Source organism: Salvelinus fontinalis, chromosome 19, assembly GCF_029448725.1.
Source record: "Salvelinus fontinalis isolate EN_2023a chromosome 19, ASM2944872v1, whole genome shotgun sequence".
NCBI lineage: Eukaryota > Metazoa > Chordata > Actinopteri > Salmoniformes > Salmonidae > Salvelinus > Salvelinus fontinalis.
Window position 1 is genome coordinate 47248486 of NC_074683.1, and position 27575 is coordinate 47276060.

A 27575-nucleotide genomic window follows, 5' to 3' on the forward strand; every position below is an offset into this window, starting at 1 on the left:
TTAAGTATCAAAGAACATTTTCACAATGTTTTTATTAATGCCATAATTTCTCAAGTGCAAGATGAGTTACGGTATGCTTAGATAAGTTAATGAAGCGCCAAATGAAAATAAAGATCTATACAAGGTACAATTAAAATATTCATAAATCATAAGGAGTTATCCGCCAGCAGCATACCACCCTGCATACCACTGCTGGTTTGCTTCTGAAGCTAAGCAGGGTTGGTCCTGGTCAGTCCCTGGATGGGAGACCAGATGCTGCTGGAAGTGGTGTTGGAGGGCCAGTAGGAGGCACTCTTTCCTCTGGTCTAATAAAATATCCCAATGCCCCAGGGCAGTGATTGGGGACACTGCCCTGTGTAGGGTGCCGTCTTTCGGATGGGACGTTAAACGGGTGTCCTGACTCTCTGAGGTCATTAAAGATCCCATGGCACTTATCGTAAGAGTAGGGGTGTTAACCCCGGTGTCCTGGCTAAATTCCCAATCTGGCCCTCAAACCATCATGGTCACCTAATAATCCCCAGTTTACAATTGGCTCATTCATCCCCCTCCTCTCCCCTGTAACTATTCCCCAGGTCGTTGCTGCAAATGAGAACGTGTTCTCAGTCAACTTACCTGGTAAAATAACGGCAAAATAAAAATAAATAAATAAAAGATAAACATGTATGAAGAGTTGTACAAGGCAAGACATAAAAAACACCAAGAAGAATTATGCAAATATAAATCAGGTAAATGTGCATATGAAGAGAACTGTGCAAGACAACAAAAAACACCAAGAGTTATGCTTAGATAATAAGGTAGAGCTAACAGAGAGATCTTTACAAGGCACAAAATACAAGAACCGTTTCAAAACACAGTATTAGCCTAGATACCACATAGATTAACATATTTTGAGCACACAGTCTGCCTAACTGGATCTCATATACTACCCTTGGCAGCATATGTAGGAAATAGAATGCCTTCAGTTTAGGGATAACATCAGCACAGAACTTTACATCAATAGGCACATCAATAACAACCAGCTCGGACAGAGCCCAGACAGCAGTTTGCATATCTCCAGTCCTGTGCAGAACATGCCCAATTGCTCCTGCATGTAGTACCCACAGGCTCCATTATGTTGCAGCTGAGGAACTCCATCCACCAGGTTCACGTCGATGAGTTTGCCAGAGACTCACACTTCTCACTCAGAACAGGACATTTGATTTCTAGAAGTTCTTGAGTGTAACACTCCATCTGGGGGCTTGCAAAAAGACATGGCTCCTTGACACTCACTACTGTGCCTCTACTCTCCAAAATAAACCCACAGCTCTCCATCCATGTGTAGGCCACCTGCTCATTTTCCTTGCCATATGTGGTTTCTGAGTTTCCATGGAACCTGGGGAAGAGATGCTCATGCACAAAGTGGTCAGGATTTGTTGAGGTGCGCACAGGAACCTTCTTTACTGAGCTTGCAGTGATCTGAAATGTAAGTGTGTCATACCATGCATAGGAGGCACTCTGTGCTTTAGTAACCTCCAAGCTGGCACATTTACACTCCTCCAGCTTAATATAAAAAAGTCATAAAATTACAAACATTTCTGACACTGTATGTTGATGCCGTGTTCACTGTGAGGCTGCTGCTGGAACTTGATGACTGTTTGGTTTAGCATTGATGCACTTGTACAGAAGGCTCCAAGTGGAACATTGGCCCCTTCCAAACTCTTCTTAAGTGCGGGGTTGCAGGTAGAGATGGAGAAGCGGCCGGGGTGCTGTCAGAGAACTCAAAAGATCTCGCTCAACCTTTTTGGAGCTAAATTCCGCTGTGTCCCCAAATTCCACTGGCATTGCTCATCTGTACACCCCTGTCAAGCCTCCATACATGGCATTCTGCACCTTCAATGAAAAATTACTGTTAGAATAGTCAATTACAGTACAGAACACTAGTTTACATGGTGTTCACAGTTCTAGTTTACAGTTTTGACCATTAAGTGTCTTACACAATTAAAAATTAAATGTAAATAAAAAAACATTCTACCTTGAAGCAATATGTTGAAAAACAATTGTTATATGCAAATTAGCGCATATTTAGTCTGATGAGTAAAGAGAGAAAAAAAATCCTATTTACCTGTGGTGCCTGGCCTTAAGCCAATAGAAGGCAACACAACATTGTATAAGGGCGTGGCTTGTTAATGGGGGCGTAGTCGTGTTATTCTTCTATACAAGGAAGTGTACAGTTGCTGGTAACGATTGTCGTACAGTAGCAAAATACGTGTGAGTACGGTTAATTTACATTATATGTTATCTTCACTGCAAGACAGTAACGGACACCTACTTACGGTAAAACAGTTACATATTTTCTTTATAGGTTTGAATGTATAGCATTTTTCCAAAGATATTGATTTTACTGTGACTATTGTCGACAAGTGGGCTATTGTACTCAGCTGGTTATACATTGATTTTAATTTCAGGTAGCTGACTGAACTTCACCAACCAAGTTCACCAGAAACTTCCTTCCCCGTGGAGTTTAGTCAGCTAGTTGCATAGCTGTCTATGACAGGAGCTTATTACTGTTTCGTTTGTATGTGCTCACATCCATGTATTTATATAAATTTGATTGATAGCCCACATGTATTACAATTACTTACCCAGGTAGCGAGAACACATACATTTTCAACCTGACAAAAAGCTCAAATATATGTTGTTACACTCGCACTTCCGCATCTTTAACAGTCCAAACATGTTATTTTTTGCGCTTGCCACTTTCTCTCGGGAATCCACGTCGAACCCGGATGCAGTTAGATTGCCATCTTAAGTGGAGGCCCAATTCACTAACGATGCCCCCTCGGCCCTACATTTAGCTCGAGGGAGCGAGTGAACAACTTTAGTCACTTGCGGGGTCGTTATGACCCACACTTCAATGCAAACTAGTCACATGTCAAACATTGGTGACGGTGAAGTGTCAAATGTAATCAACAAGGCTGCATTTTCGGCATGTCAGAAAAAAGTATGACGCTAGCTTATATATACACACACTGATTTTAGCGTTGGCAAATTGACTTAGTCTCGTAGTGAGCAGCATATAAAACGTTGCTAGAGTCAAACATTTGTTTGCAATTCTGAAATGTATTGGAATAAATTACTAAACTATAAAACTAGCTAGCCAGCTCCAGGTAACTGTAGCGAGCTAGATACGTTAGCTTCCTAGGTACATTAATAGCTTTAGGTTAGTTGTTTTTAAGCTCAACTTAAAGATTTCCACCAATGACGTTGCATCTCTGATCATCACGCTCCCTTGCTTAGGTAAGGGGCATTTGAGGTACACTGATGTGACGATGTAAAACGTTCAGGGCAGAGGGCTGTTATTAAGCTGCGTTTCAGAAAAGTCACACCCTCGTCCACTTACCCACGCCTTATGCCCTTGGAAGAATCCCCGTCACCATCTTGGACGTCGGTCCAAACAAGGGAAGTTCGCAACATAAGCCCCGCAGGCGTCGATTTTGAGAGTGTACAATTATGTTCATTTCGGGCCTGAAACCCCCCATAATTCAATTCGCGTTGATTGTACATCCGCTAAGAAAAGTCCACCGAAACGTAAAACGTCAACATACAAGTGTAAGTAAACAGGTTAGAAGTTGTGCTTCTAATGCACATGACGTTCTCATAAAAGTAATGATGTTTTTGTTTGGTTAGCTTTTGGAAATTGTAGAAATAACACATTTTCCTTCAGAAGTTCCAACTAGGCAGGATAACGTCAGCTAATTCATTTTCTAGCTATCATACAGTAGGCGTATATTAATAATTATATAGTTACTATAAGTAGAAATGCAATCATAATTGACTGTAGAGCATATAAAGCACAAGCTACCAGTGGCTGAAAACAATCATTGCGGGATGAACGAGTGACGAATTTCCGGAGAAGGGCGGTCCAATTAAAAATCATTCCTTCCTCCCTCGCCCCTTGCCCTGCAAGTGTATACTCGTCAGACGTCATGGTAAGTCATCAGAAGTGTCCACTTAATTTGAGGGGATAAGGTGTGTCTGTTAAGTGTTTGGAATTTGAAAAGTGTGTGTGTGTGTGTGTGTGTGTGTGTGTGTGTTTGTGTGTGTGTGTGTTCTCAAACTGGTCTCAGAGCATTTCGTATTATTCTGTACATGCATCAAGAGACTCCACTTAGTATGTAATGTTTCGTATGGTATATATTAATTTGTTGATGTCCATCACAGATTTTGTATGATATGTTACGAACTGCAATTCGTAATTATATGTTCCGATTTTCTAAAAACGTACAATATGGTACAAATTTGAAAACGTATGCTATGTTACGAATTCAAGCTAGGTGGCTAACGTTATGATTAAGGTTAGAGTTAACCCTTTAAGCTATTCCTTCCCCTAACCCATCTCCTTAATTTAAGGTAAGGGGAAGTTTTAGTTAACACTGCTAAGTAGTTGCAAAGTAACAAAAAGTAGGTAGTTGAAAAGTTGCTAAAATTCTAAAGTTGTCCATGATTCGATTTGAACTCACAACCTTTGGGTTGCTAGACGTTCGCTTTATACATCCACCCCGACCAACAACCCTACTTTTGAAGTAATGTGTATTTTTTAACGATACCAAAGGTAACATATCATGCTTAATGGAGTGTCTCGGATTTACGTACAGAATTATATGAAATGCTCTGAGACCCAGCTGGTGTGTTTGATAAGACCTTGTCATAAAGGTTTTTCTCTCCTTCAACAGCTATGGCTCTGTTTGACAACTGTTTTGTGGTTTTGGAGCTGAAGAATTTGCCTTATAAGGAGAAGAAGAGGCTGAAGCTGGCGATAACAGAGAATGGGGGCAGCATTTCCTATGTGATCAATAAGCAGGTCAGGTGCACAGTGACACAAACATTTTTGAATTCATAGGCTAGATTCAAACATGTTGGCGGTATTGATGATCTGTCTTTCTTGCTCTCTATTTCTCTCTTGATATATCGCTCTCTTTCTGTCATCCCTACAGTGTACGCTCGTAGTGACGAGCAGTATGTCCAGTCTGAGCTCCAGTAGGGTGCGGAGCCTGAAGAAGCATCAGACTCCAGTAGTAGGGGTGGAGTATGTGTCACGCTGCCTGGAGAAGGAAGTCCTGCTGCCTGTAGAGGACTACTGCCTGCCCCCCCCTCCCTCAACCTCTCTCATCCCACCCAGGCCTGCCTCTCCCTTGCCATCGCAGTCAGGTACAAGCCAAACCTTTCCCCTTTCAGTCAAATACAATCTTTCCCAAATTGAAATATGCTTTATTGGTGATAAAATATACAATGTTACACAACAATGTTGCCAAAACAGTTGTCACTAAGGCAAGTAAATTGACTCAGTAATGAATAGATGCTTTATCTTTCTCATCTATGCTTTACCTATAAGTAATCCCTAAGTAATAATACTACTCGGCTTCTTCATCACTGTCAGTTTCAGGCATCACCATTCTCTTTGCATGCAGGCTTTTACGTGTGTATTTCGAATGAAAAGCTTCTTGCACGTTCAGCAAGCAGAGCAAGGGTGTGTCATCTTTGAGCATTCTCCTCTGACACAATCACAGTGGGTGGTGTCTCTCGCTCTGTTCCCAGCATGTTGACTCATTCACCCAGAGTGGTCTTTTGAGTTAGTCAGTCAGGAGGCTGTTTTTCCCTCACAGTTGTCTTTAACTGACAAAGGCACTGTATGCTCACTATGGGTGTGTTTCATCGCACTTTTCTCTGTTTGAAGAACGATGCCTTTTTGACGAAGGGGTGTGTGTGTAATAAATATATGGATGTTTTGAATAGAATTGGACTTTGACATAGGGTGTGTTTGTGTGCGTGTTATGTGTGTTAGTGTTGAAGGGGACGAGCCAGCCGGCTGAAGTTCAGACCCAGACAGTGAATGCTGTAAATCAAGCCGAGAGGGCGGGGAATCAGGAGAGTACTTACCTGGGCAAATTCAGGTGTGTACCTACTGTACCACTTACCTGTCAATCACTGCCTGACTAGATGTCATACTTTCCCTTCCTGACTATAATCTGGTCATTGCCCCACATTCGATGACACAGGCCTTATACCGTTAGTACTAACCAGTTGAATAACCTAGGTTATGTCATTGTTGTATGCAACTTATGTAATTGCCCTGCAATAATGTATGTATTTATTTATTTAACCTTTATTTAACTAGCATGTCAGTTAAGAACAAATCCTTATTTACAATGACGGCCCAACCGTAGTGTAGTAACAAGCTACATGACTCGTTTGTGTTTTCTTTTTTTTTCTTTTAGAGTGTATACTGAAAGTGACAATGATCTTCCAACATATCCAACAAATTTCCAAGTGGCCAAATACTCAATTTTTGGAAAGGTAAGCCCACCCATAGGCAGTACAGTTTATTTATCTCACATCAGCTTTACTTGTTGATCCTGTTGATTGACACACCTGTCTTTACTTTGTGTGTGTGTGTGTGTGTGTGTGTGTGTGTGTGTGTGTGTGTGTATATATATGACTTTTTCTTGCCACTGTGTATATATATATACATACATGCATACATACAGTGGCAAGAAAAAGTATGTGAACCCTTTAGAATTACCTGGATTTGTGCATAAACTGTTAATAAAATGTTATCTGATCTTCATCTAATTCACAACAACAGGCAAACATAGTCTGCTTAAACTAATAACACACAAATAATTATAATTGTTCATGTTTTTATTGAACACACCGTGTAAACATTCACAGTGCAGGTTGGAAAAAATATGTGAACCCTTGGATTTAATAAAAGGTTGACCCTCTTTTTGCAGCAATAACCTCAACCAAATGTTTTCTGTAGTTGCGGATCAGACTTGCACAACGGTCAGGAGGAATTTTGGACCATTCCTCTACAAAACTGTTTCAGTTCCACAATATTCTTGGGATGTCTGGTGTGAACCGTTCTCTTGAGATCATGCCACAGCATCTCAATCGGGTTGAGGTCAGGACTGACTGGGCCTCTCCAGAAAGCGTATTTTCTTCTGTTCAAGCTATTCTGTTGTTGATTATTTACTTCTGTCTTTTGAGATGTTGTCCTGTTGCATCACCTAACTTCTGTTGAGCTTCAATTGGCGGACAGATAGCCTTACATTCTCCAGCAAAATGTCTTGATAAACTTGGGAATAATTTTTCCGGCGACGATAGCAAGCTGTCCAGGCCTTGAGACAGCAAAGCAGCTCCAAACCATGATGCTCCCTCCACCATTGTTTACAGTTGGGATGAGATTTTAATGTTGGTGTGCTGTGCTTTTTTTTTCTCCAAACATAGTGCTGTGTGTTCCTTCCAAACAACACAACTTTAGTTTCATCTGTCCACAGAATATTTTGCCAGTAGCGCTGTGGAACATCTAGGTGCTCTTTTGCGAACTTCAGACGTGCAGCAATGTTTTTTTGGACAGCAGTGGCTTTTTCCATGGTGTCCTCCCATGAACACCCTTCATGTTTAGTGTTTTAGGTATTGAAGACTCGTCAACAGAGATGTTAGCATCTTCCATAGATTTCTGTAAGTCTTTAGCTGACACTCTAGGATTCTTCTTAACCTCATTGAGCATTCTGCGCTGTGCTCTTGCAGTCATCTTTGCAGGATGGCCACTCCTAGGGAGAGTAGCAACAGTGCTGAAATTTCTCAATTTATAGACAATTTGTCTTACCGTGGACTAACTTTTAGAGATACTTTTGTAACACTTTCCAGCTTTATGCAGGGCAACAATTCTTTAATCTTAGGTCTTCTGAGATCTCTTTTGTTCGAGACATGGTTCTTCTCAGGCAATGTTTCTTGTGAATAGCAGATGCACATTTTGTAAATGTTTTTTATGGGGCAGGGCAGCTCTAACCAAAATCTCCAATCTCGTCTCATTGATTCGACTCCAGGTTAGTTGACCCCTGACTCCAATTAGCTTTTGAAGGAGTCATTAGCCTAGGGGTTCACATACTTTACCAACCTACACTGTGAATGTTTAAATTATGTATTCAATACAAATACAATAATGTGTGTGTTATTAGTTTAAGCAAACTGTTTATTGTTGTGACTTAGATGAAGATCAGATAACAACATTTTATGTCAAATTTATGCAGAAATCCAGGTAATTCCAAAGGGTTCACATACTTTTCCTTGCCACTGTACATACAGTGGGGAGAACAAGTATTTGATACACTGCCGATTTTGCAGGTTTTCCTACTTACAAAGCATGTAGAGGTCTGTCATTTTTACATAAGTACACTTCAAATGTGAGAGACGGAATCTAAAACAAAAATCCAGAAAATCACATTGTATGATTTTTAAGTAATTAATTTGCATTTTATTACATGACATAAGTATTTGATCACCTACGAACCAGTAAGAATTGCGGCTCTCACAGACCTGTTAGTTTTTCTTTAAGAAGCCCTCCTTTTCTCCACTCATTACCTGTATTAACTGCACCTGTTTGAACTCGTTACGTGTATAAAAGACACCTGTCCACACACTCAATCAAACAGACTCCAACCTCTCCACAATGGCCAAGACCAGAGAGCTGTGTAAGGACATCAGGGATAAAATTGTAGACCTGCACAAGGCTGGTATGGGCTACAGGACAATAGGCAAGCAGCTTGGTGAGAAGGCAACAACTGTTGGCGCAATTATTAGAAAATGGAAGAAGTTCAAGATGACGGTCAATCACCCTCGGTCTGGGGCTCCATGCAAGATCTCACCTCGTGGGGCATCAATGATCATGAGGAAGGTGAGGGATCAGCCCAGGACTACACGGCAGGACCTGGTCAATGACCTGAAGAGAGCTGGGACCACAGTCTCAAAGAAAACCATTAGTAACACACTACGCCGTCATGGATTAAAATCCTGCAGCGCACGCAAGGTCCCCCTGCTCAAGCCAGCGCATGTCCAGGCCCGTCTGAAGTTTGCCAATGACCATCTGGATGATCCAGAGGAGGAATGGGAGAAGGTCATGTGGTCTGATGAGACAAAAATAGAGCTTTTTGGTCTAAACTCCACTCGCCGTGTTTGGAGGAAGAAGAAGGATGAGTACAACCCCAAGAACACCATCCCAACCGTGAAGCATGGAGGTGGAAACCTTGTTCTTTGGGGATGCTTTTCTGCAACGGGGACAGGACGACTGCACCGTATTGAGGGGAGGATGGATGGGGCCATGTATCGCGAGATCTTGGCCAACAACCTCCTTCCCTCAGTAAGAGCATTGAAGATGGGTCGTGGCTGGGTCTTCCAGCATGACAATGACCCGAAACACACAGCCAGGGCAACTAAGGAGTGGCTCCGTAAGAAGCATCTCAAGGTCCTGGAGTGGCTTAGCCAGTCTCCAGACCTGAACCCAATAGAAAATCTTTGGAGGGAGCTGAAAGTCCGTATTGCCCAGCGACAGCCCCGAAACCTGAAGGACCTGGAGAAGGTCTGTATGGAGGAGTGGGCCAAATCCCTGCTGAAGTGTGTGCAAACCTGGTCAAGAACTACAGGAAACGTATGATCTCTGTAATTGCAAACAAAGGTTTCTGTACCAAATATTAAGTTCTGCTTTTCTGATGTATCAAATACTTATGTCATGCAATAAAATGCAAATTAATTACTGAAAAATCTTACAATGTGATTTTCTGGATTTTTGTTTTAGATTCCGTCTCAGAGTTGAAGTGTACCTATGATAAAAATTACAGACCTCTACATGCTTTGTAAGTAGGAAAACCTGCAAAATCGGCAGTGTATCAAATACTTGTTCTCCCCACTGTATATACATAGTTGAAGTCGGAAGTTTACATACACTTAGGTTGAAGTCATTAAAACTTGTTTTTCAACCACTCCACAAATTTCTTGTTAACAAACTAAAGTTTTGGCAAGTCGGTTAGGACATCTACTTTGTGCATGACACAAGTCATTTTTCCAACAATTGTTTACAGACAGATTATTTCACTTATAATTAACTTTATCACAATTCCAATGGGTCAGAAGTTTACATACATAAGTTGACTGCCTTTAAACAGCTTGTAAAATTCCAGAAAATGATGTCATGGCCTTAGAAGCTTCTGATAGGCTAAGTGACGTCATTTGAGTCGGTTGGAGGTGTACCTGTGGATGTATTTCAAGGCCTACCTTCAAACTCAGGGCCTCTTTGCTTGACATCATTGGAAAATCAAAATAAATCAGCCAAGGCCTCAGAAAAACAATTGTATACCTCCACAAGTCTGGTTCATCCTTGGGAGCAATTTCCAAATGCCTGAAGGTACCACGTTCATCTGTTCAAACAATAGTACGCAAGTATAAACACCATGGGACCATGCGTCCGTCATACCGCTCAGGAAGGAGATGTGTTCTGTCTCCTAGAGATGAACGTACTTTGGTGCGAAAAGTGCAAATCAATCCCAGAACAACAGCAAAGGACCTTGTGAAGATGCTGGAGGAAACAGGTTCAAAAGTATCTATATCCACAGTAAAACGAGTCCTATATGGACGTAACCTGAAAGGCCGCCATAAAAAATCCAGACTACAGTTTGCAATTGCACATGGGTACAAAGATTGTACTTTTTGGAGAAATGTCCTCTGGTCTGATGAAACAAAAATAGAACTGTTTGGCCATAATGACCGTTGTTATGTTTGGATAAAAAGGGGGGAGGCTTGCAAGCCGAAGAACACCATCCCAACCGTGAAGCACGGGGGTGGCAGCATCATGTTGTGGGGGTGCTTTGCTGCAGGAGGGACTGGTGCACTTCACATAATAGATGGCATCATGAGGCAGGAAAATTATGTGGATATATTGAAGCAACATCTCAAGACATCAGTCAGGAAGTTAAAGCTTGGTTGCAAATGGGTCTTCCAAATGGACAATGACCCCAAGCATACTTCCAAAGTTGTGGCAAAATGGCTTAAGGGCAACAAAGTCAAGGTATTGGAGTGGCCATCACAAAGCCCTGACCACAATCCTATAGAAAATATGTGGGCAGAACTGAAAAAGCGTGTGCGAGCAAGAAGGCCTACAAACCTGACTCAGTTACACCAGCTCTGTCAGGAGGAATGGGCCAAAATTCACCCAACTTATTGTGGGAAGCTTGTGGAAGGCTACCCAAAACGTATAACTGAAGTTAAACAATTTATAGGCAATGCTACCAAATACTAATTGAGTATATGTAAACTTCTGACCCACTGGGAATGTGATGAAAGAAATAAAAGCTGAAATAAATTTACATTTACATTTAAGTCATTTAGCAGACGCTCTTATCCAGAGCGACTTACAAATTGGTGCATTCACCTTATGATATCCAGTGGAACAACCACTTTACAATAGTGCATCTAACTCTTTTAAGGGGGGGGGGGGTTAGAAGGATTACTTTATCCTATCCTAGGTATTCCTTAAAGAGGTGGGGTTTCAGGTGTCTCCGGAAGGTGGTGATTGACTCCGCTGACCTGGCGTCGTGAGGGAGTTTGTTCCACCATTGGGGTGCCAGAGCAGCGAACAGTTTTGACTGGGCTGAGCGGGAACTGTACTTCCTCAGAGGTAGGGAGGCGAGCAGGCCAGAGGTGGATGAACGCAGTGCCCTTGTTTGGGTGTAGGGCCTGATCAGAGCCTGAAGGTACGGAGGTGCCGTTCCCCTCACAGCTCCGTAGGCAAGCACCATGGTCTTGTAGCGGATGCGAGCTTCAACTGGAAGCCAGTGGAGAGTCATTAAATCATTCTCTCTACTATTATTATGACATTTCATATTCTTAAAATAAAGTGGTGATCCTAACTGACCTAAGACAGGGAATTTTTACTAAGATTAAATGTCAGGAATTGTGAAACTGAGTTGAAATGTATTTGGCTAAGGTGTATGTAAACTTCTGACAAACTGTATATACACATATACATACACATATATATGTGTATCATACTATGCAGTGTGTGTACCTATGTGTTTTCCAGGCTAACAGCAGCACATGGTCGGTGTTGGAGCTGCAGAGTGGCAGCACAGAGGGGGGACAGCAGCAGTTCCGTGTGGTGAGGTACTGGAGAGAGGACCATGGTGCTAAGGTGAGCTCATGTCTTTGGTCACTGATTCACAGGATCCATGGATTCTTGGCTAGTTATTATGTCATTAGGATGAACTATCACTATTTGGGTGGACTATCCCTACTACCTGTTTGGTCTGCTGTCTTGTCTGTCTGTCAGTCAGCAGCTGTGCAGGACAAGCAGGTGTTCCTCTCCATGTCAGAGGAGGCTGTGGAGGTCTACCAGACTCTCAGGAAGGAGCTGCAGGTCAGAGGACTCACACTGAGGACCACCCTCCCTCCAGAGGCTCCGGATCTGGGCTCTGCCATCCTGCATCAGGTCAGACACTCCACCTTATGTATAGACACATAGTTTCTTAAAAATACAGACAGACACAACATATTATATCAGATTTGCCCTTTTTTACCCATCACCTGAGAAATACTCTAATAGATGTTGGCACTCCACTGTAAGATTTGGATTCTATGTGATTCTGTACAGCAATACAGTAATCAGTGCTGTGGGTGCCAGTCAGGGGTTGATTGACATGTCTTGTGTGATTGACAGCTGCTGCTGGAGGAGAAGCTGAGTTGCAGCAGCCTATCACAGGAAGTGGGCGTGTTCGTGGAGCTGCTCTGGGCAGAGGCCCTTGGTTGTCTGGACAATGTCCTCAAGGTTCCAATCACCAGCCTCAGTCTCAACGATGTAAGTGAGCTGTGGTTGGCTCGCAGTGTTCATGATGCATACTGTATTAGTCTGTCTTTCTGTTGGTCTCTGAGTACTTGTGCTCATTGAAGCTGTATCGTTGTTGTGTAGGTGAGCAGGGCTGAGGGGCTGCTGCTACAGGTTCAGAGGAAGCTGAGGGCGAGACAGGGGGAGGGGCCAGACACTGAGGTGGCTTCTCTGATGGAGGAGGTCTACACCCTCCTGCCACACAAAACTGATCTGTCCCATCTCCCTCTCCACACTAAACTCATCTCATCGCAACTGGACCTCTGCCAGGTAACACTATGTTATTTTTTAGCAGAATGAACACAGTTTAAATGACATGGGATCCAATCCCAACCCAACCACTTATTGACTTTCTCCCCTCTACATATCTATAGTCCTAGCCTATATCATGTGTGTGTGTGTGTGTGTATTTATATATATTACATCTATATATATTTACAGTATATCACAAAAGTGAGTACACCCCTCACATTTTTGTAAATATTTGAGTATATCTTTTCATGTGACAACACTGAAGAAATGAAAGCGGTTTAGACATTAATGGCTGTGTGTTGAGTTATTTTGAGGGGACAGAAAATGTACACTGTTATACAAGCTGTACACTCACTACTTTACATTGTAGCAAAGTGTCATTTCTTCAGTGTTGTCACATAAAGATATACTCAAATATTTACAAAAATGTGATATACTGTATATGCAGTGGGGAGAACAAGTATTTGATACACTGTCGATTTTGCAGGTTTTCCTACTTACAAAGCATGTCATGCAATAAAAAGCAAATTAATTACTTAAAAATCATACATGTGATTTTCTGGGTTTTAGATTCCATCTCTCACAGTTGAAGTGTACCTATGATACAAATTACAGACTTCTACATGCTTTGTAAGTAGGAAAAACTGCAAAATCGTCAGTGTATCAAATGCTTGTTCTCCCCACTGTATATATATATCTCACACAATTAAATGAACACTAACATGGATCTTTATTGTAGTTGATCAGAGATGTGCTGAATGTGAGTGAGACAACACTGAGAAGCCCCATCCCTTCCTGTCTGGGGAAGTACCGCGCCCTGAGGTGCAGCATTGAAAGAGTTCCCCCTGGTCCTGAATTTCTCTATGTCACTGAACTTCTACACGACAGGTACTGACCCACTCCAACAGGGCCTAAAATGTACTTTTTGGTCCACCAGCCACTGTGACAGGTAGATGAACAAATATTTCAGTCACATCCATAATTACATTTAAAAAACACACCAAAAACAGATTGTTCGTTTCCTTGTCGGTCATTGGCTCATTGTTGAAATTAGCATTATGACTATATTTAATTAAATCATTCAAAAACCTTTATTAATGCAATTGCTGACAGAAGTTGACAACAGGAACATAACGCATGTTTCCGAGTAAATTCTGCATCAAAGAAAAGGTGCGATGTTATTTTATTAAACCCAAAGTCCAGCCCTAGTGATGTCACTGCCTACGTCATTATCTTCTACTTATGAGACCAAAACCATGCCTACACAACACTAAAACTCTTGTTTATATAGCTATCTAAAAGCTTAGCAGTAAATGTCCAAGTTGATTTATAGTGGAATGTCTGACTAGTCTCTTATCTCTTACACTCCCCTGCAGAGTTCTGTCTTCACAGCCACACATTTCTCAGACAGTTTCTTCGTAATAGGCAGAGAGACTAGAAACATACTGTGTAACCATATTAAACCTCATAATGTATATATATTGTTAATCTGTAGTCTTGGACACTATAAATGTAAGGAGGGAGGGGTCTTATAGGGAGGGGTCTCCCATTCTATTAATACAACATAAGCATAATCAATTATTATAATACATCAAACATTTGGTACAGCCCCTATCATGACCCCTAGGTGAACCTCTTTCAAGATGACCATGCTTTGTAATGCTTCTATAGCAATTAATGTATTGGTAAGAAGCAATGTGGTATATTGCTCAATTTCATTACATTTTTTTGTGACCTGAGACAAAATGTTCAGCTGCTCTTTTAAGAGCGGGAGGTTACTGTGGTAATGGGGCCACTCGAGTCATTACGTCTGTGTGTGTGTGTGTGTGGATCTGACTAGGGCATCTCTTCGCTATCAGTTGAAGCAGCAGAGTCAAACTAACGTTGAAAAACAACCCAGCTTGTGAACAAAGCAATGTAAATAGCCAAGAAACATGAGGACAAAGTCTAACTTAGCAAACTTTTGAGTAAATTAGACCAACTTTTATGCCTGTGCGCAGTGCCTCCTAAAATGTATCTATCAGCACTTCACTCAGTGAGCACAGCTCCCCTGCCAGGCAGTTTTCCTGCGTGCGGTAGAATATAGGATTCCTATTTCTTTGTGCAATTAGCAGTTATGAAACCAAACTGCAGAAATACTTTGAAAAAAGCTACTGCAGCATTTTTATAACCCAACTCGCACATGTGCTCATACTTGACTTTTAACTTTTTATTTGCGAATGTAATGCTCGGATTGTAGAGCCCTGCGAATTGACCACCCGCCAACGTGGCTGGTGAAATAGACATTCTTACACACCAGTATCTAAATCTACCCATGGGTGGCCGGTGTTCATTTTATGCCCACACTCCAGTGTGTGTGCATGTGCGTGCTTGTGTGTTTAACTCTGCATCTCTCTCCTACAGACAGGTGCAGATCTTGCAGGTGCTGAGAGTAAACAGAGGGGTAGAGCTACAGATGTTTAGGGAGGAGCTGGGGAACGTTAAGCCCCTCCTCCACTCCTCGAGCCCCAGCAGCTTTGTGGGGATCCTGTCTCGGTGAGCACACACACGCACACCAATGATTGACATATTGTACATGACTGATGTGATATGTTGCCTATTCTGTCTATAGGGGTCTGTTGCTGCCCAGAGTTGGAGTGGAGCATCATGGGATTGAGAGAACAGACATTGGGAACTTGGGCGGTGGCATCTACTTCAGTGATGCAATGAGGTCAGTGGACAACATTATATGCCAAATATATTCTATTGAGACAATGCAAATATATTCTGTTTGTATACGAACAGCACTAGTTTGAAATAATGTAATATATTCTCTGTTTATCAGCAGCAGTATGAAGTATTGTCAATATACTCTCTGTGTGCATCCTCAGTACCAGTTTGAAGTACTCTAAGCCCAGTGTGACGGACGGCAGTCGGTTGCTGCTGGTGTGTGACGTGGCGTTGGGGCGCTGTACTGACCTCCAAAAGAGGGACAGCAGCCTGACTCACTCCCCTGAGGGATACCACAGTGTACACGGGGTTCGCCACACCCCCAAGAAACCCTCAGAGTTTGATGTAACCCTTTTTTTAAATTCTGTACCTGCGTTTGTTCAGTGCTAATGCTGACATTGTAATGTTCAGATTGTGTGCGTGCTTCTGTCCGTGCGTGCGGTTCCCTGCGTGTTTGTGTTTCTGATATGTGTGTGTATTCCAGGATGATGAGTATGTGGTGTACAGCCCGGAGCAGGTGAGGCTGCAATATGTGGTACAGTTCAGACTGGAGGAGGACCAGCTGAAGGACTTCCAGCCCACCATAGATACTTCTTCTACCGAGCTTCCGCTTCCTGTCTCTCCGTCTGACCTCTGTAAGAACTCAATTCAATTAAATACATCTTTATTGTAAACTTACAACCAAACTCAGGGCCATACGTAAAGCTGACCCAATAGAAACAGTAACAAAGCATTCTCTCAAACCCTGTTTTGGTAAAAAGCTGATGGATGGGGCTGGATGGGCTGGATAAATGTAACCCTATGCCAATGCTATATCATGGCCAGCCATGATATCAAAATTATAGATTTAACCATGTTTTGAGGTTATACATATAATTTATTTATAAGTCCAAATGGATGTAACAACTGCTGATTGCCCCTTTTTGAAGAGCAAAAAAATAGACAAGACCTAAAATAAGTGCATTTGCTTGTTCTGAGGCTGTTATTGATGACCTGTGTGTAGTGTCCTGTGGTGAGGATGTTGGGAGTTGTAAGAACCCTCTAGAGGAGGTGACTGCAGGACTGTTGGACTGCTCTGGACAACCACTCCCCCTACAGGCCGTTCATGTCAGGGCCAGGCTGATGGATCTGCTCTCCCAGGTACGACTGGACTGGACTAGATTAGTCCATTTCAGTCCAGACTAAACTAGACTATACTGGACTGTACCATATTTGACTGGACATCAGTCCTTAAGTAACAGGCCTCTCTCCTATTGGCTACCAGGTCATCATCTTCCAGACATACACCAATCGGAGCACCGCCCCCATTGAAGCCAAGTACGTCTTCCCATTGGATGATTCTGCTGCTGTGTGTGGCTTTGAGGCCTTCATCAATGGGAAACATGTAAAGGGACAGGTAATTCACCCTCACCCTCTCAGCAGCACACAGTGATCAGTTATGCATGTGTAGTATTGTGTTGTGAGCTGTTGTGTCCCTCTGTCCCAGGTGAAGGAGAAGCAGCAGGCGCGTAAAGAGTATAAACAGGCCATAGAGAGAGGCCATGGAGCTTACCTAATGGACCAGGATGCACCTGTACGTCTCTCCCTACCTCCTTACCTCTCTGCAGACACACTTTGTCACTTTACATTGAACAGGAAATAGAATGTGTCAAATGTGAACATGCTCTCTTTAGTACAGACAGTGTGTCATATGCTGAGCTTTCAGATCATTATTTTAAATCAGATAATGATTATCCTATGGTTGAAATAATCTGTGGTTTCAGTCTTATGTCTTGCGTCATGACGGTGAGGTCATCTTTGCGTCCTCTCAGGATGTTTTCACCATCAGTGTTGGGAACCTGCCGGCCGGTGCCACCGTCCTTATCAAAGTTACCTTCGTCACCGAGCTGGTCATCATGGAGGGCTTGATCAACTTTTCGTTGCCCGGTAGTGTGGCGCCATGGCAACAGAGCTCAGCGCTCAACCAGAGGACTCAGGTAGGAGGGACTAGATTGATTGATTTTATATGTTATTAATGATGCTTTTAGGTTTGCGTCATGTGTGTGCCATTGTGTGTGTCTGTAGGTGACTTTGGAAAAGGTGTGTGTGACCAACCTGGATTCCCAAGGGTGAGTGTTCCTCTTAACCAGCTCTGTAGATGGATGGGTACACCATTCCTGTATCCTTATCATTACTTAATGATCCCTTGTCCTCATATTGACCTGTAGTGTCTGTCTGTCTTTCCTCGTTCTGACCTGTAGTGCCTGTCTGTCTCTCTCCTCATACTGACCTGTAGTGTCTGTCTGTCTCTCTCCTCGTACTGACCTGTAGTGTCTGTCTGTCTTTCCTCGTTCTGACCTGTAGTGTCTGTCTCTCTCCTCATACTGACCTGTAGTGTCTGTCTGTCTTTCCTCGTTCTGACCTGTAGTGTCTGTCTCTCTCCTCGTTCTGACCTGTAGTGTCTGTCTCTCTCCTCATACTGACCTGTAGTATCTGTCTGTCTCTCTCCTCATACTGACCTGTAGTGTCTGTCTGTCTCTCTCCTCATACTGACCTGTAGTGTCTGTCTGTCTCTCTCCTCAAACTGACCTGTAGTGTCTGTCTGTCTCTCTCCTCATACTGACCTGTAGTGTCTGTCTGTCTCTCTCCTCATACTGACCTGTAGTGTCTGTCTGTCTCTCTCCTCATACTGACCTGTAGTGCCTGTCTGTCTCTCTCCTCAAACTGACCTGTAGTGTCTGTCTGTCTCTCTCCTCAAACTGACCTGTAGTGTCTGTCTGTCTCTCTCCTCATACTGACCTGTAGTGCCTGTCTGTCTCTCTCCTCATACTGACCTGTAGTGTCTGTCTGTCTCTCTCCTCATACTGACCTGTAGTATCTGTCTGTCTCTCTCCTCATACTGACCTGTAGTGTCTGTCTGTCTCTCTCCTCATACTGACCTGTAGTGCCTGTCTGTCTCTCTCCTCAAACTGACCTGTAGTGCCTGTCTGTCTCTCTCCTCAAACTGACCTGTAGTGTCTGTCTGTCTCTCTCCTCATACTGACCTGTAGTGTCTGTCTGTCTCTCTCCTCATACTGACCTGTAGTGTCTGTCTGTCTCTCTCCTCATACTGACCTGTAGTGTCTGTCTGTCTCTCTCCTCATACTGACCTGTAGTGTCTGTCTGTCTCTCTCCTCATACTGACCTGTAGTGTCTGTCTGTCTCTCTCCTCAAACTGACCTGTAGTGTCTGTCTGTCTCTCTCCTCATACTGACCTGTAGTGTCTGTCTGTCTCTCCTTAGGGAGTTCAGTCTGGACATGTCCATTGAGATGCCCAATGAGATCATCAACCTGCACTGTCTCACACACAAAGTCAAGATCAAGGTAACACAGCAGGCCGAGCAGTGTATGTGCATGCTTCCGTGCGTGTGTGTAACACTGTGTGTGTTGTGTTAACCCCAGAGGACCGACTGTAAGGCGGTGGTGAGGACATGTCCAGATGAGACTCTGGGTCCAGATGGGTTCCTGGTCTGCTTCAGTCTGGCTCAGATCCACCTACCCAGGATGTGGGTGGAGAAACACCCAGATAAAGACAGCCAGGTCTATCTCTCCTTCTGTCTCTCTATACTGTACATCTGTCTCTCTTAAATACGGCCTGGTCTGTATCTCTCTATCTTTCCTTCCTTCTCTCTGTCTAATCATATCCATCTCTTTACGTTTCCCCCCCTTCCAGGCCTGTATGTTGGTATTTTACCCAGACTTTGAGCCCTGCCCCAGCCCCATGTCCGGCTCCAGTGAGGTGATCCTGCTGTTGGACTCATCTGAGTCCATGAGAGGAGAAGCTCTCCAGAACGCCAGGAGAATCGCCCTGCAGCTTCTTAATACCCTGGACCACCACAGCATTCGAGTCAACGTCATCTCCTTTGGCTCAGGTGGGCTCCTATTCAAACAGTCTCCAAACTGAGCTAAATCAACTTCATGTATCATGTCGTTTGCATTCGCTTTGTTAGTGGAGGATTTTTGTTGTTGCTTACTTCAGACGGATGAGTTTGACAGTAAGACACTAACTTTTCCCCCATACTTTTGTCTCATAGACCAGAAGGATGCTTTTCTCTCTGCCAACCCTCTAGTCGAGGCCCTCCAACCAGCCAAGAAGTTCATCATGGTGAGTGCTGACAGACAGGCCCAGGGGCCAATCACAATCTTTTATCATTAGTCACTAGAATATTAGGCAAACATACAGTTTTTTGAGCATATAAAAAGCTCACTCAGAATATTTTAATGGAATATTCACAATCATTGGAGTATTATGTGCATGTAAATGTTGTCCTTGATCAAATTCTCATTTTCTGAATGATCCTTTCCCCTATTGTTAGTCCTCCCCACCTGTTGGGGGCAGCACTGAGCTGTGGAGGCCCCTGCGCAGCCTGAGTCTGTTGCCTCCGTCGCAGGGCGTGAGGAACCTGCTGCTGCTATCAGACGGTCACGTCCAGAACCAAGCCCTAACCCTGCAGCTGGTCAGACAGCATGCCCAGCACAGCCGCCTCTTCACCTGCGGCCTCAGCCCAACAGCTAATCGGCACATGTTGCGGGCCCTGGCCCAGGCAGGGGGGGGGGCCTATGAGTTCTTTGACACAAAGACAAAGCACACCTGGCGAGAGAAGGTACCAGCACACTTTTACAGCGACCTTTCCTATGTCTTTAGATGTCTGTATATTATCTTTGGCTCCAACACAACCACATAACATGTGGTCAACTTGGGCGAACTGTCCCTTTAAACACATGTTTTTCTGTGTGTGTCTCAGGTGGCGTGCCAGGTGAAGCGCATCGTGTCTCCAGGCTGCAGCTCTGTGTCTGTGAAGTGGCAGCAGTTTAACCCCTCAGCTCCCCCTCCTGTCCAGGCCCCATCTCAGCTCCACGCACTCTTCACTGACTGCCACACCCTGGTCTACGGCTTCGTGCCACACTGTACACAGGTATACTGTCACAGAGGCGTGTTTGTGTGTTTGTGTGCGTGCGTGCGTGGACATGCCCAGATCACAAAGCACTGTGAGACTAACTTGTCCATGTGTCGGGTGCCGTAGGCCACTCTTCTTGGAGACCTGAGTGGTCAGAACATTGAGACAATGGTGTCCACCACTGAGCTACAGAAAACCAGGGGCACGGTGAGACCACCACACTCACTTCACCTTACTGTTTATACTGTCTCAGTCACACCTGTAATACATCTCTGTGTGTGTGTGCACGTGTTTCAGTTCCTTCATAAGCTCACAGCGAGGGCCGTTATCAGAGACTATGAGGATGGCAGTCTTCACACCAACGAGGCTGAACACGAGGTGTGGGGGAACATTAGATTGTGAATGGAGTAGTGTTGTCACAACCAGTATCGCTATACTACAACACCAGATTTTTCTTACCAAAAAAGAAAACACAAAACAGGCTAATGGTCCTTTAAAAACCTACTTTATGTAAAATATTGTGTGCTTGGAAAAGAACGTGACTCTGGGTGACAACATAAGGCTGTTTTTTACCAACATTAGGAGTGTTTTCCTCTGGAAATTAAGGCTGCTTCATGTTTTGTTTCCTTTCCTTCCTTCCTTCCTAGTATTGCGGTACTGGTATCGTGACAACCCTAGTATGGAGTGTGTACACTGTACCTATTCTGTGTGTATGGAAAGTTTTTTGTTTTATTTATATATATATATATATATATGATCAATTCTCTCAAGGGGAAGAAATCCGTAATGAAGTCCTTCATCATTGAGCTGAGCAAAGAGTTCTCCATCCTGTCTCAGTTCACCAGCTTTGTTGCCATCGAGGAGAGGGTACGTCTGCCAAACGCTAGTGTGTGTGCGCACATCGACAACACTTCATTTACATTTACATTTAAGTCATTTAGCAGACGCTCTTATCCAGAGCGACTTACAAATTGGTGCATTCACCTTATGACATCCAGTGGAACAGCCACTTTACAATAGTGCATCTAGATCTTTTAAATACAAATGTAGAAAAATACAATGTTCTGATGTGTTCTTTCTCTCCCAGGACTCAGAGCAGCCTGATGTGGGCTTCACAGACGTTCCCAAACTGATCTCAGACGAGGACGTCGACTTCTTACCTTACCTTAGCTGGCAGGAGGAGGAATATGAGAGAGATGGGATGGACTCGGGATCAGACTCAATGTCAAACTTGCTGGATGGTGGGCCAGGGCATGTTTTATGCAGAAATGTCTGTCTAGGGGGGATGGAGGAGGAGCTTGCATCGATGGTTCAACTCCAGGTGGATGACAAATCATGGGAAGGATCTGTAAATTGGAACTTACGTTCCAAATCTCTAAATCAGAGTGCTATGGATGAGGTGCCTCTTGGTAGTTCCTCTTACTTCATGGGCCCTATTGTCTCAGCCAGCCAAGTGACCGTGTCCGAACTTCTAGATATGACTTTGAAGAGTGAAGGAGCTGTGACGGATGAAGAGATGGAGTGCTTTGATGACATGGTAGTGATCTGCTTCTTTCTTGCTGTTAACTATAAAGAAAAATGATTCCTGTCAATTCATAGTTTAATCACTGAACTGTTCTTGTTTTACAGGACTTTTGTTTTCAGGAATCTGAACACCGCCTTCGTGGCTCAGTAATCATGCATAGTGAGGCTCTGTCCTCTTCTTACTCTCCAACTCGCCACACGATTGCAGGTAGCCAATGCATACCAGTCACCCCATACCTTGCTACCACCATGCTGGCTAGAACTATGGAGACGGATTTCATCCCTGAGCTGTCTGAGACCTTCCAGTCTCTCCCAAAGATAGTGAGGCATGGGAAGAGTAGACAGGTAGACTTTAGACGGGCGGACAGACACAGGAAGGTTTGTGCCGGTCCGGCATTTGACCCTGTAGAGACACAGAAGAAGTCTCTCTCTGTTGCTGATGTGCCTCATCCTCCTCCCTCTGTTCTTCAGTTCAAGTCACACGTTTTTGCTAATGGTCTTTCTCCTCCACCCCGTGCTTCTGTCCTCAGTTCTCCTGGTCCTCCTCCATCTCGACCGCAGTCTTTCTCTGCCGCAGTTTCAGATGCTCTTCCTCCTCCACCCCCTGCTTCTGTCCTCAGTTCTCCTGGTCCTCCTCCATCTCGACGGCAGTCTTTCTCTGCCGCAGTTTCAGATGCTCTTCCTCCTCCACCCCCTGCTTCTGTCCTCAGTTCTCCTGGTCCTCCTCCATCTCGACTGCAGTCTTTCTCTGCCGCAGTTTCAGACGCTCTTCCTCCTCCACCCCCTGCTTCTATCCTCAGTTCTCCTGGTCCTCCTCCATTTCGACTGCAGTCTTTCTCTGCCGCAGTTTCAGATGCTCTTCCTCCTCCCTCTGCTCTTGTCTCCAATGAGTTTCGAGCGATTAGATACGTAATGGGAGTTCATCCCAGACCTGGAGTTGGGGCTATCTCCCATACTGCTACCTTCCCGAAACTGCGAGCCGGTGGGGACCTGCTACTTTCCAAACCCCGAGAGCCCTATCCTGTGGAACTGCCAATGTGTGAGACTAGCAAAATGTGGACCGTGGATAATAGCTTATCTGAGGATAAGGATTGTGGACTAGTGGAGATGGACCACTGGCAACCTTCTGTTGTCCCTGCCTCTGTGCCCCGATCAGGGTTTGGTTTTGGGGGCGGAAGGGCAGGGTCTCAAAGCAGCCAACCTCACGGCTCTTTGTTTGGGGCCACAGCCAGTGCATGTTACATTCCAGGTTTATATGAGGCTTCTTCAGCAGGCGGACCACCTCTGTGCTCGCTGTTTGGCCTCACACCCACTCTTCCTGGAGGCTCAGCCAGATCAATGGGGTTAAGTTTTGAGGCACCACTTACTGGCGGACACCTCAACTCCCTTTTACCCACCACTCATGGCGCCCATCTGACCCAATCTTTAGGGGCCTTAGTTGGATCCTCTCAGTTTGGTAGCTCTCTTAGGACACTACACCAACATCATGTACTACCACAAGCACAGAAACCTCTGGATATAAAAGAAAACGTACAAAAACTTGTCGGAGACAGTGAAAGGTATGTGTCAACGTCCGTTCGTCCATCACTTTGTCTGTCTGTGTATGACCTCTATTGGAGACATGTATTGTTATGTGTAGCTCTGTGATATCCTAATGAGGTAGGTTTTGATTTCAGGAGGGGAGGTCTTGAATTCAGGAAGAATACTCTTGATGTAGTAAAATGGACAGAGATTTTTGCCCTCCAGCACTCGGTAAGTACAGCAAACGTTCCCTTTTCTAAAGGCCTGTCTCATCTGCATAGAAAATACTATTATTGATATGATTAGTTCATATTTTCTATCTCTGTATATACATTATATTGTTTATTGATAGTGCAGGAGCATGGATTGAATTCAGAAACGGATTTTCCAGATACTCAAAGCATTGTATGGGGAACTCACTTCATCGATACCAATGTGTGGCACCATTCGCCAATGAGCAATGGGAGCCATTTTGTGCCAAAAGGCTACCAACATGTTTTGTTTGTTCCAGGAAGGTTACTGGGAGTGCTCTGCCAGCCTGGGTTCCCTCCTCGGTGTGGATGTGGACTACTTTGCAAACGTCTTCCTGAAGAATAGAGGCATCAGCTCTCTAGGTAGGCTACACTACAGACTGATACAAGATAACTGTTTGTCTGGGAGTCTATGAACATTCAGTTTAGGCTGTTTTTGAGCAGTAAGAAAAATTACAAAAATATTGTGTGCGCGTGTCATCCAGGCGCTACAGAGGGTAGTGCTTACGGCCCAGTATATCACTGGGGCCAAGCTTCCTGCCATCCAGGACCTATATACTAGGCGGTGTCAGAGGAAGGCCCAAAAAATTGTCAGACTCCTGTCACCTAAGTCATAGACTGTTCTCTCTGCTACCGCATGGCAAGCAGTACCAGAGCGCCAAGTCTAGGTCCAAAAGGCTCCTTAACAGCCTCTACCCCCAAGCCATAAGACTGCTGAACAATTTATCAAAATGCCACTCGAACTGTTTACATTGACCCCCCCCCCCCCTCCCCTTTGTTTTTACGCTGCTGCTATTAACTGTTTATTATCTATCCATATTCACTTTACCCCTACCTACATTTACAAATTACTCAACTAACCTGTCTCCTGCACATTGACTCGTTACCGGTACCCCCTCTATATACAATATAGCCTCATTTATTGTTACTTTAAAAAATGTTTTACTTTAGTTTATTTTGTAAATATTTTCTTAACTGTATTGTTGTTGAAGGGCTTGTTAGTAAGCATTTCACAGTAAGGTCTACACTTGTTGTATTCAGCGCATTTGACAAATAAAAATGGATTTGTTGTGTGTCAGGTGTGAGGGCACATGCTGACATCCTGAGGCTGGTGGCCAGTTTGCTGGTGCTGCAGCTGATGAGGGTGAGGAGGCTAGAGGAGGGTAAGCTGCTGCTCAGCCTGTTCCGTCTGGACCTGGACCACTCTCCTCCTCAGCCCAGGTACAGTGGGTCTCCTCTCTCTGCTCCACTATATAACACCCCAAGCATTCAATCTAGAAAGTATGAGGGAAGTTCATGTGATTCATGTGTCTGTGTTTCTCTTTGGATAAGGGTATCTATGTATTGTTTTTGTTTGGTGCATTTCTCGATGCGTGTGTGTGCGCGCATGCACTAAATATGGTTACTGTCTGTGTTCCCCCAGGTGTGAGCGCTGGGAGGCGGTGAGGAGGGCGGTGGACTGGGTGTGTTGGGCAGACAGGGAGTACCCGTGTGTGTGCAGCAGGCTGGAGTTTGGCTGGGACTGGGAGTCATCCACACGGCGGCTCCTGGGCATCGACCCCCCACACCCCCTCATCATCCTCGGGTCCACAGGGGGAGTGAGGGCCCAATGACTTCCAGAAGGAGAAAGGTGTATGACCAGTATATACATCTGCAGCTTTTGCTATTACTATTTCACTTATTACGAGGTTAAGGTACTATTCTATACTGATAACCTTTTCACTGATCAAATCAGTTTTGTAATTCCAGATCTTTGCATTTAAAGGTGTGATTTTATGTTCTCAAAATACAAGAGCAATCTAAAATGTATTGATACTCCTAAATCTATGGCCATGTTCTATATCCATACAGCTGTCAGTGTGTGATTTCAGTCATACTGATAAGACCTTGCTCCAATTTTCTTTGTTTTCTTTGTCTGACTGAAATAATCCTCTGATGGATAAGCAGAACAGCAGGTTAATGTGGTCATGCTATTGGTCACTCGGGTTCCAATTCGATCCTTTACACACACACCTTAAAGCCTTTCTAAAAGATTGGATTGATTTTAAGAGTCTGTTTCACAATATATAAACATAGTCAGCTTAAATCGGTGTGTGTTACAGCACGAAAGTCAAATCCAAAAGAACCCGACTCGCTACTGTTGTGTTCACTTACCAGGTTCACCACAAGGTGTCGCTATAAGAAAGGTTAATGACTTAATAAAGATGTAAATGAATGCATACTGGGAGAAGAATAAGATGGATGCCTACACCATACAGTAAAGTCACATTCATCTTACCTTTCAGCCTGGACTCTTACTGAGTAAGGTCTTCAGTTACTACATACTACACAACAGATAGCTGGTTGAGTAAGACCCTCTGTGTTCTGGATCCACTAGCTGCTGAAACTCCATAACTTTCATATTCTAACAACAAAAAATCTGAGTTAGCTTGCCATGATTACACAACATCCATGTCACTGTCAGTCCCCCTTCCTGTTGTCTCTTCTGACCCCTGATGACCTGAAGGTGTCAGAGGAAGATCCTCTTGGCCTTCTCTACAGCTATTTTTTCCAGTTCTGTCTTCAAATGATTGTTCACTTCTTTTGACAGAATTTCCTTGTACAACCTTTGGTAATATGGTTGACCAACTTGGCCACACTTGTTTCTGCTATTGAGACAGGTGCATGAACACACGAGCCAGATAATAAGGCCCCCACCAACCAGAGGCACGCCAATGACCAGGGAAAGAAAGTAGATGGTCATATATTTGTCAGTGAAAAGATCAGATCCAAACGTTTTTTTAAAGCGACAGTTGGCAATAAAGCCACTTTTCATCCATCCCTGGGCAGTCTAAATATTTACATAATCTAACCAGGGGCAGCAGGTAGCCTAGTGATTAGAGTGTTGTGCCAGTAACTGAAAGGTTGCTGGAACGAATCCCCGAGCTGCCAAGGTAAAAATCTGTCATTCTGCCCCTGAGCAAGGCAGTTAAGGCAGCCCCCCACATATCTCTGATTCAGAGGGGTTGGGTTAAATGTGGATTTTTAAAATAGGTATTAGACACATTCACATGTGGGATATATTAGTACTAAGGCATCTTCAGATGCTCCAGAGTCTTCACCTGAATGAACATCACAGGCAAAATCCTAGGCTGTGTCACACACTGGAGGGGGCATTGTTTATTAGCACACATGCTTCACACATTGTTTTGTCTAGCAGCCTAGGGGAAAATAATATGACCTTTAAATATGTATTTTATTGAAATATCTAATTTGTGATACATTTGTCAGTTACCATTGAACATTTGACCAGCATTTAGCCTTTTTGCATTATAAAAAAAAACCCATTCTGAACATAATATAAACTGTCACAACTGAGTCAGTCTTGTACTCAGTGATGACAAGTCTCTCCTCAGAGGTCAGGTTTGTTCTACTGGGAAGTCCCACGTGTTTGCAGTGGTTGTTGGTCTTATAGCACACAAACCAGTCTCAGTTTATGAGAGCACCTATCCAGTTGAGTACTAAACTCAGAAATGTAATCACAAGTTTGGTAGATGAACAGAAGCAATTGCAGCAGCTATAATTCCTGAAACACACACTGCATCTCTTGCGGCAAAACATCTTCTGCTAGATCTTAACAATTAGCATGATAACACAAGTAATTATAATGGGTGGACACAGCATGTACACTATGCCATGAGGGCCTATGGGTTGTATGCTGTACCATGCAGG

At 43.8% G+C, this 27575-nt stretch overlaps 1 protein-coding gene and 1 long non-coding RNA gene across 4 annotated transcripts; one reads left to right on the plus strand and one right to left on the minus strand.

Annotated features, from left to right (window-relative positions):
• On the minus strand, positions 1-3468 carry LOC129816862 (uncharacterized). The gene is made up of 2 exons (XR_008753622.1): positions 3380-3468; positions 1-1869 (listed from the first exon to the last, which is right to left on the minus strand). It is a non-coding gene; the product is annotated as an uncharacterized LOC129816862 (long non-coding RNA).
• parp4 (poly (ADP-ribose) polymerase family, member 4) lies at positions 2169-26141 on the plus strand. 3 transcript variants are annotated; one of them, XM_055871794.1, is made up of 34 exons: positions 2169-2313; positions 4713-4840; positions 4974-5187; positions 5822-5930; positions 6255-6333; positions 11870-12001; positions 12140-12298; positions 12527-12664; positions 12776-12961; positions 13683-13831; positions 15347-15478; positions 15555-15653; positions 15814-15997; positions 16137-16287; positions 16656-16792; positions 16917-17048; positions 17139-17225; positions 17464-17628; positions 17717-17760; positions 18913-18994; positions 19073-19210; positions 19344-19542; positions 19705-19775; positions 19987-20274; positions 20416-20586; positions 20695-20775; positions 20866-20946; positions 21340-21435; positions 21656-22105; positions 22198-23651; positions 23769-23844; positions 24125-24227; positions 24944-25085; positions 25288-26141. In XM_055871794.1, exons 2-34 carry the CDS (start codon positions 4715-4717, stop codon positions 25475-25477), a joined length of 6045 nt encoding a protein of 2014 aa, XP_055727769.1. In that variant the 5' UTR covers positions 2169-2313; positions 4713-4714; the 3' UTR covers positions 25478-26141. The 3 variants fall into 3 exon arrangements, with proteins under 3 accessions (XP_055727769.1, XP_055727770.1, XP_055727771.1); XM_055871795.1 differs by having other exon boundaries at positions 2170-2313; positions 11894-12001; XM_055871796.1 differs by lacking the exon at positions 2169-2313 and adding an exon at positions 3878-3968 and having other exon boundaries at positions 4713-5187.
• The last annotated feature ends 1434 nt before the right edge of the window (positions 26142-27575 follow it).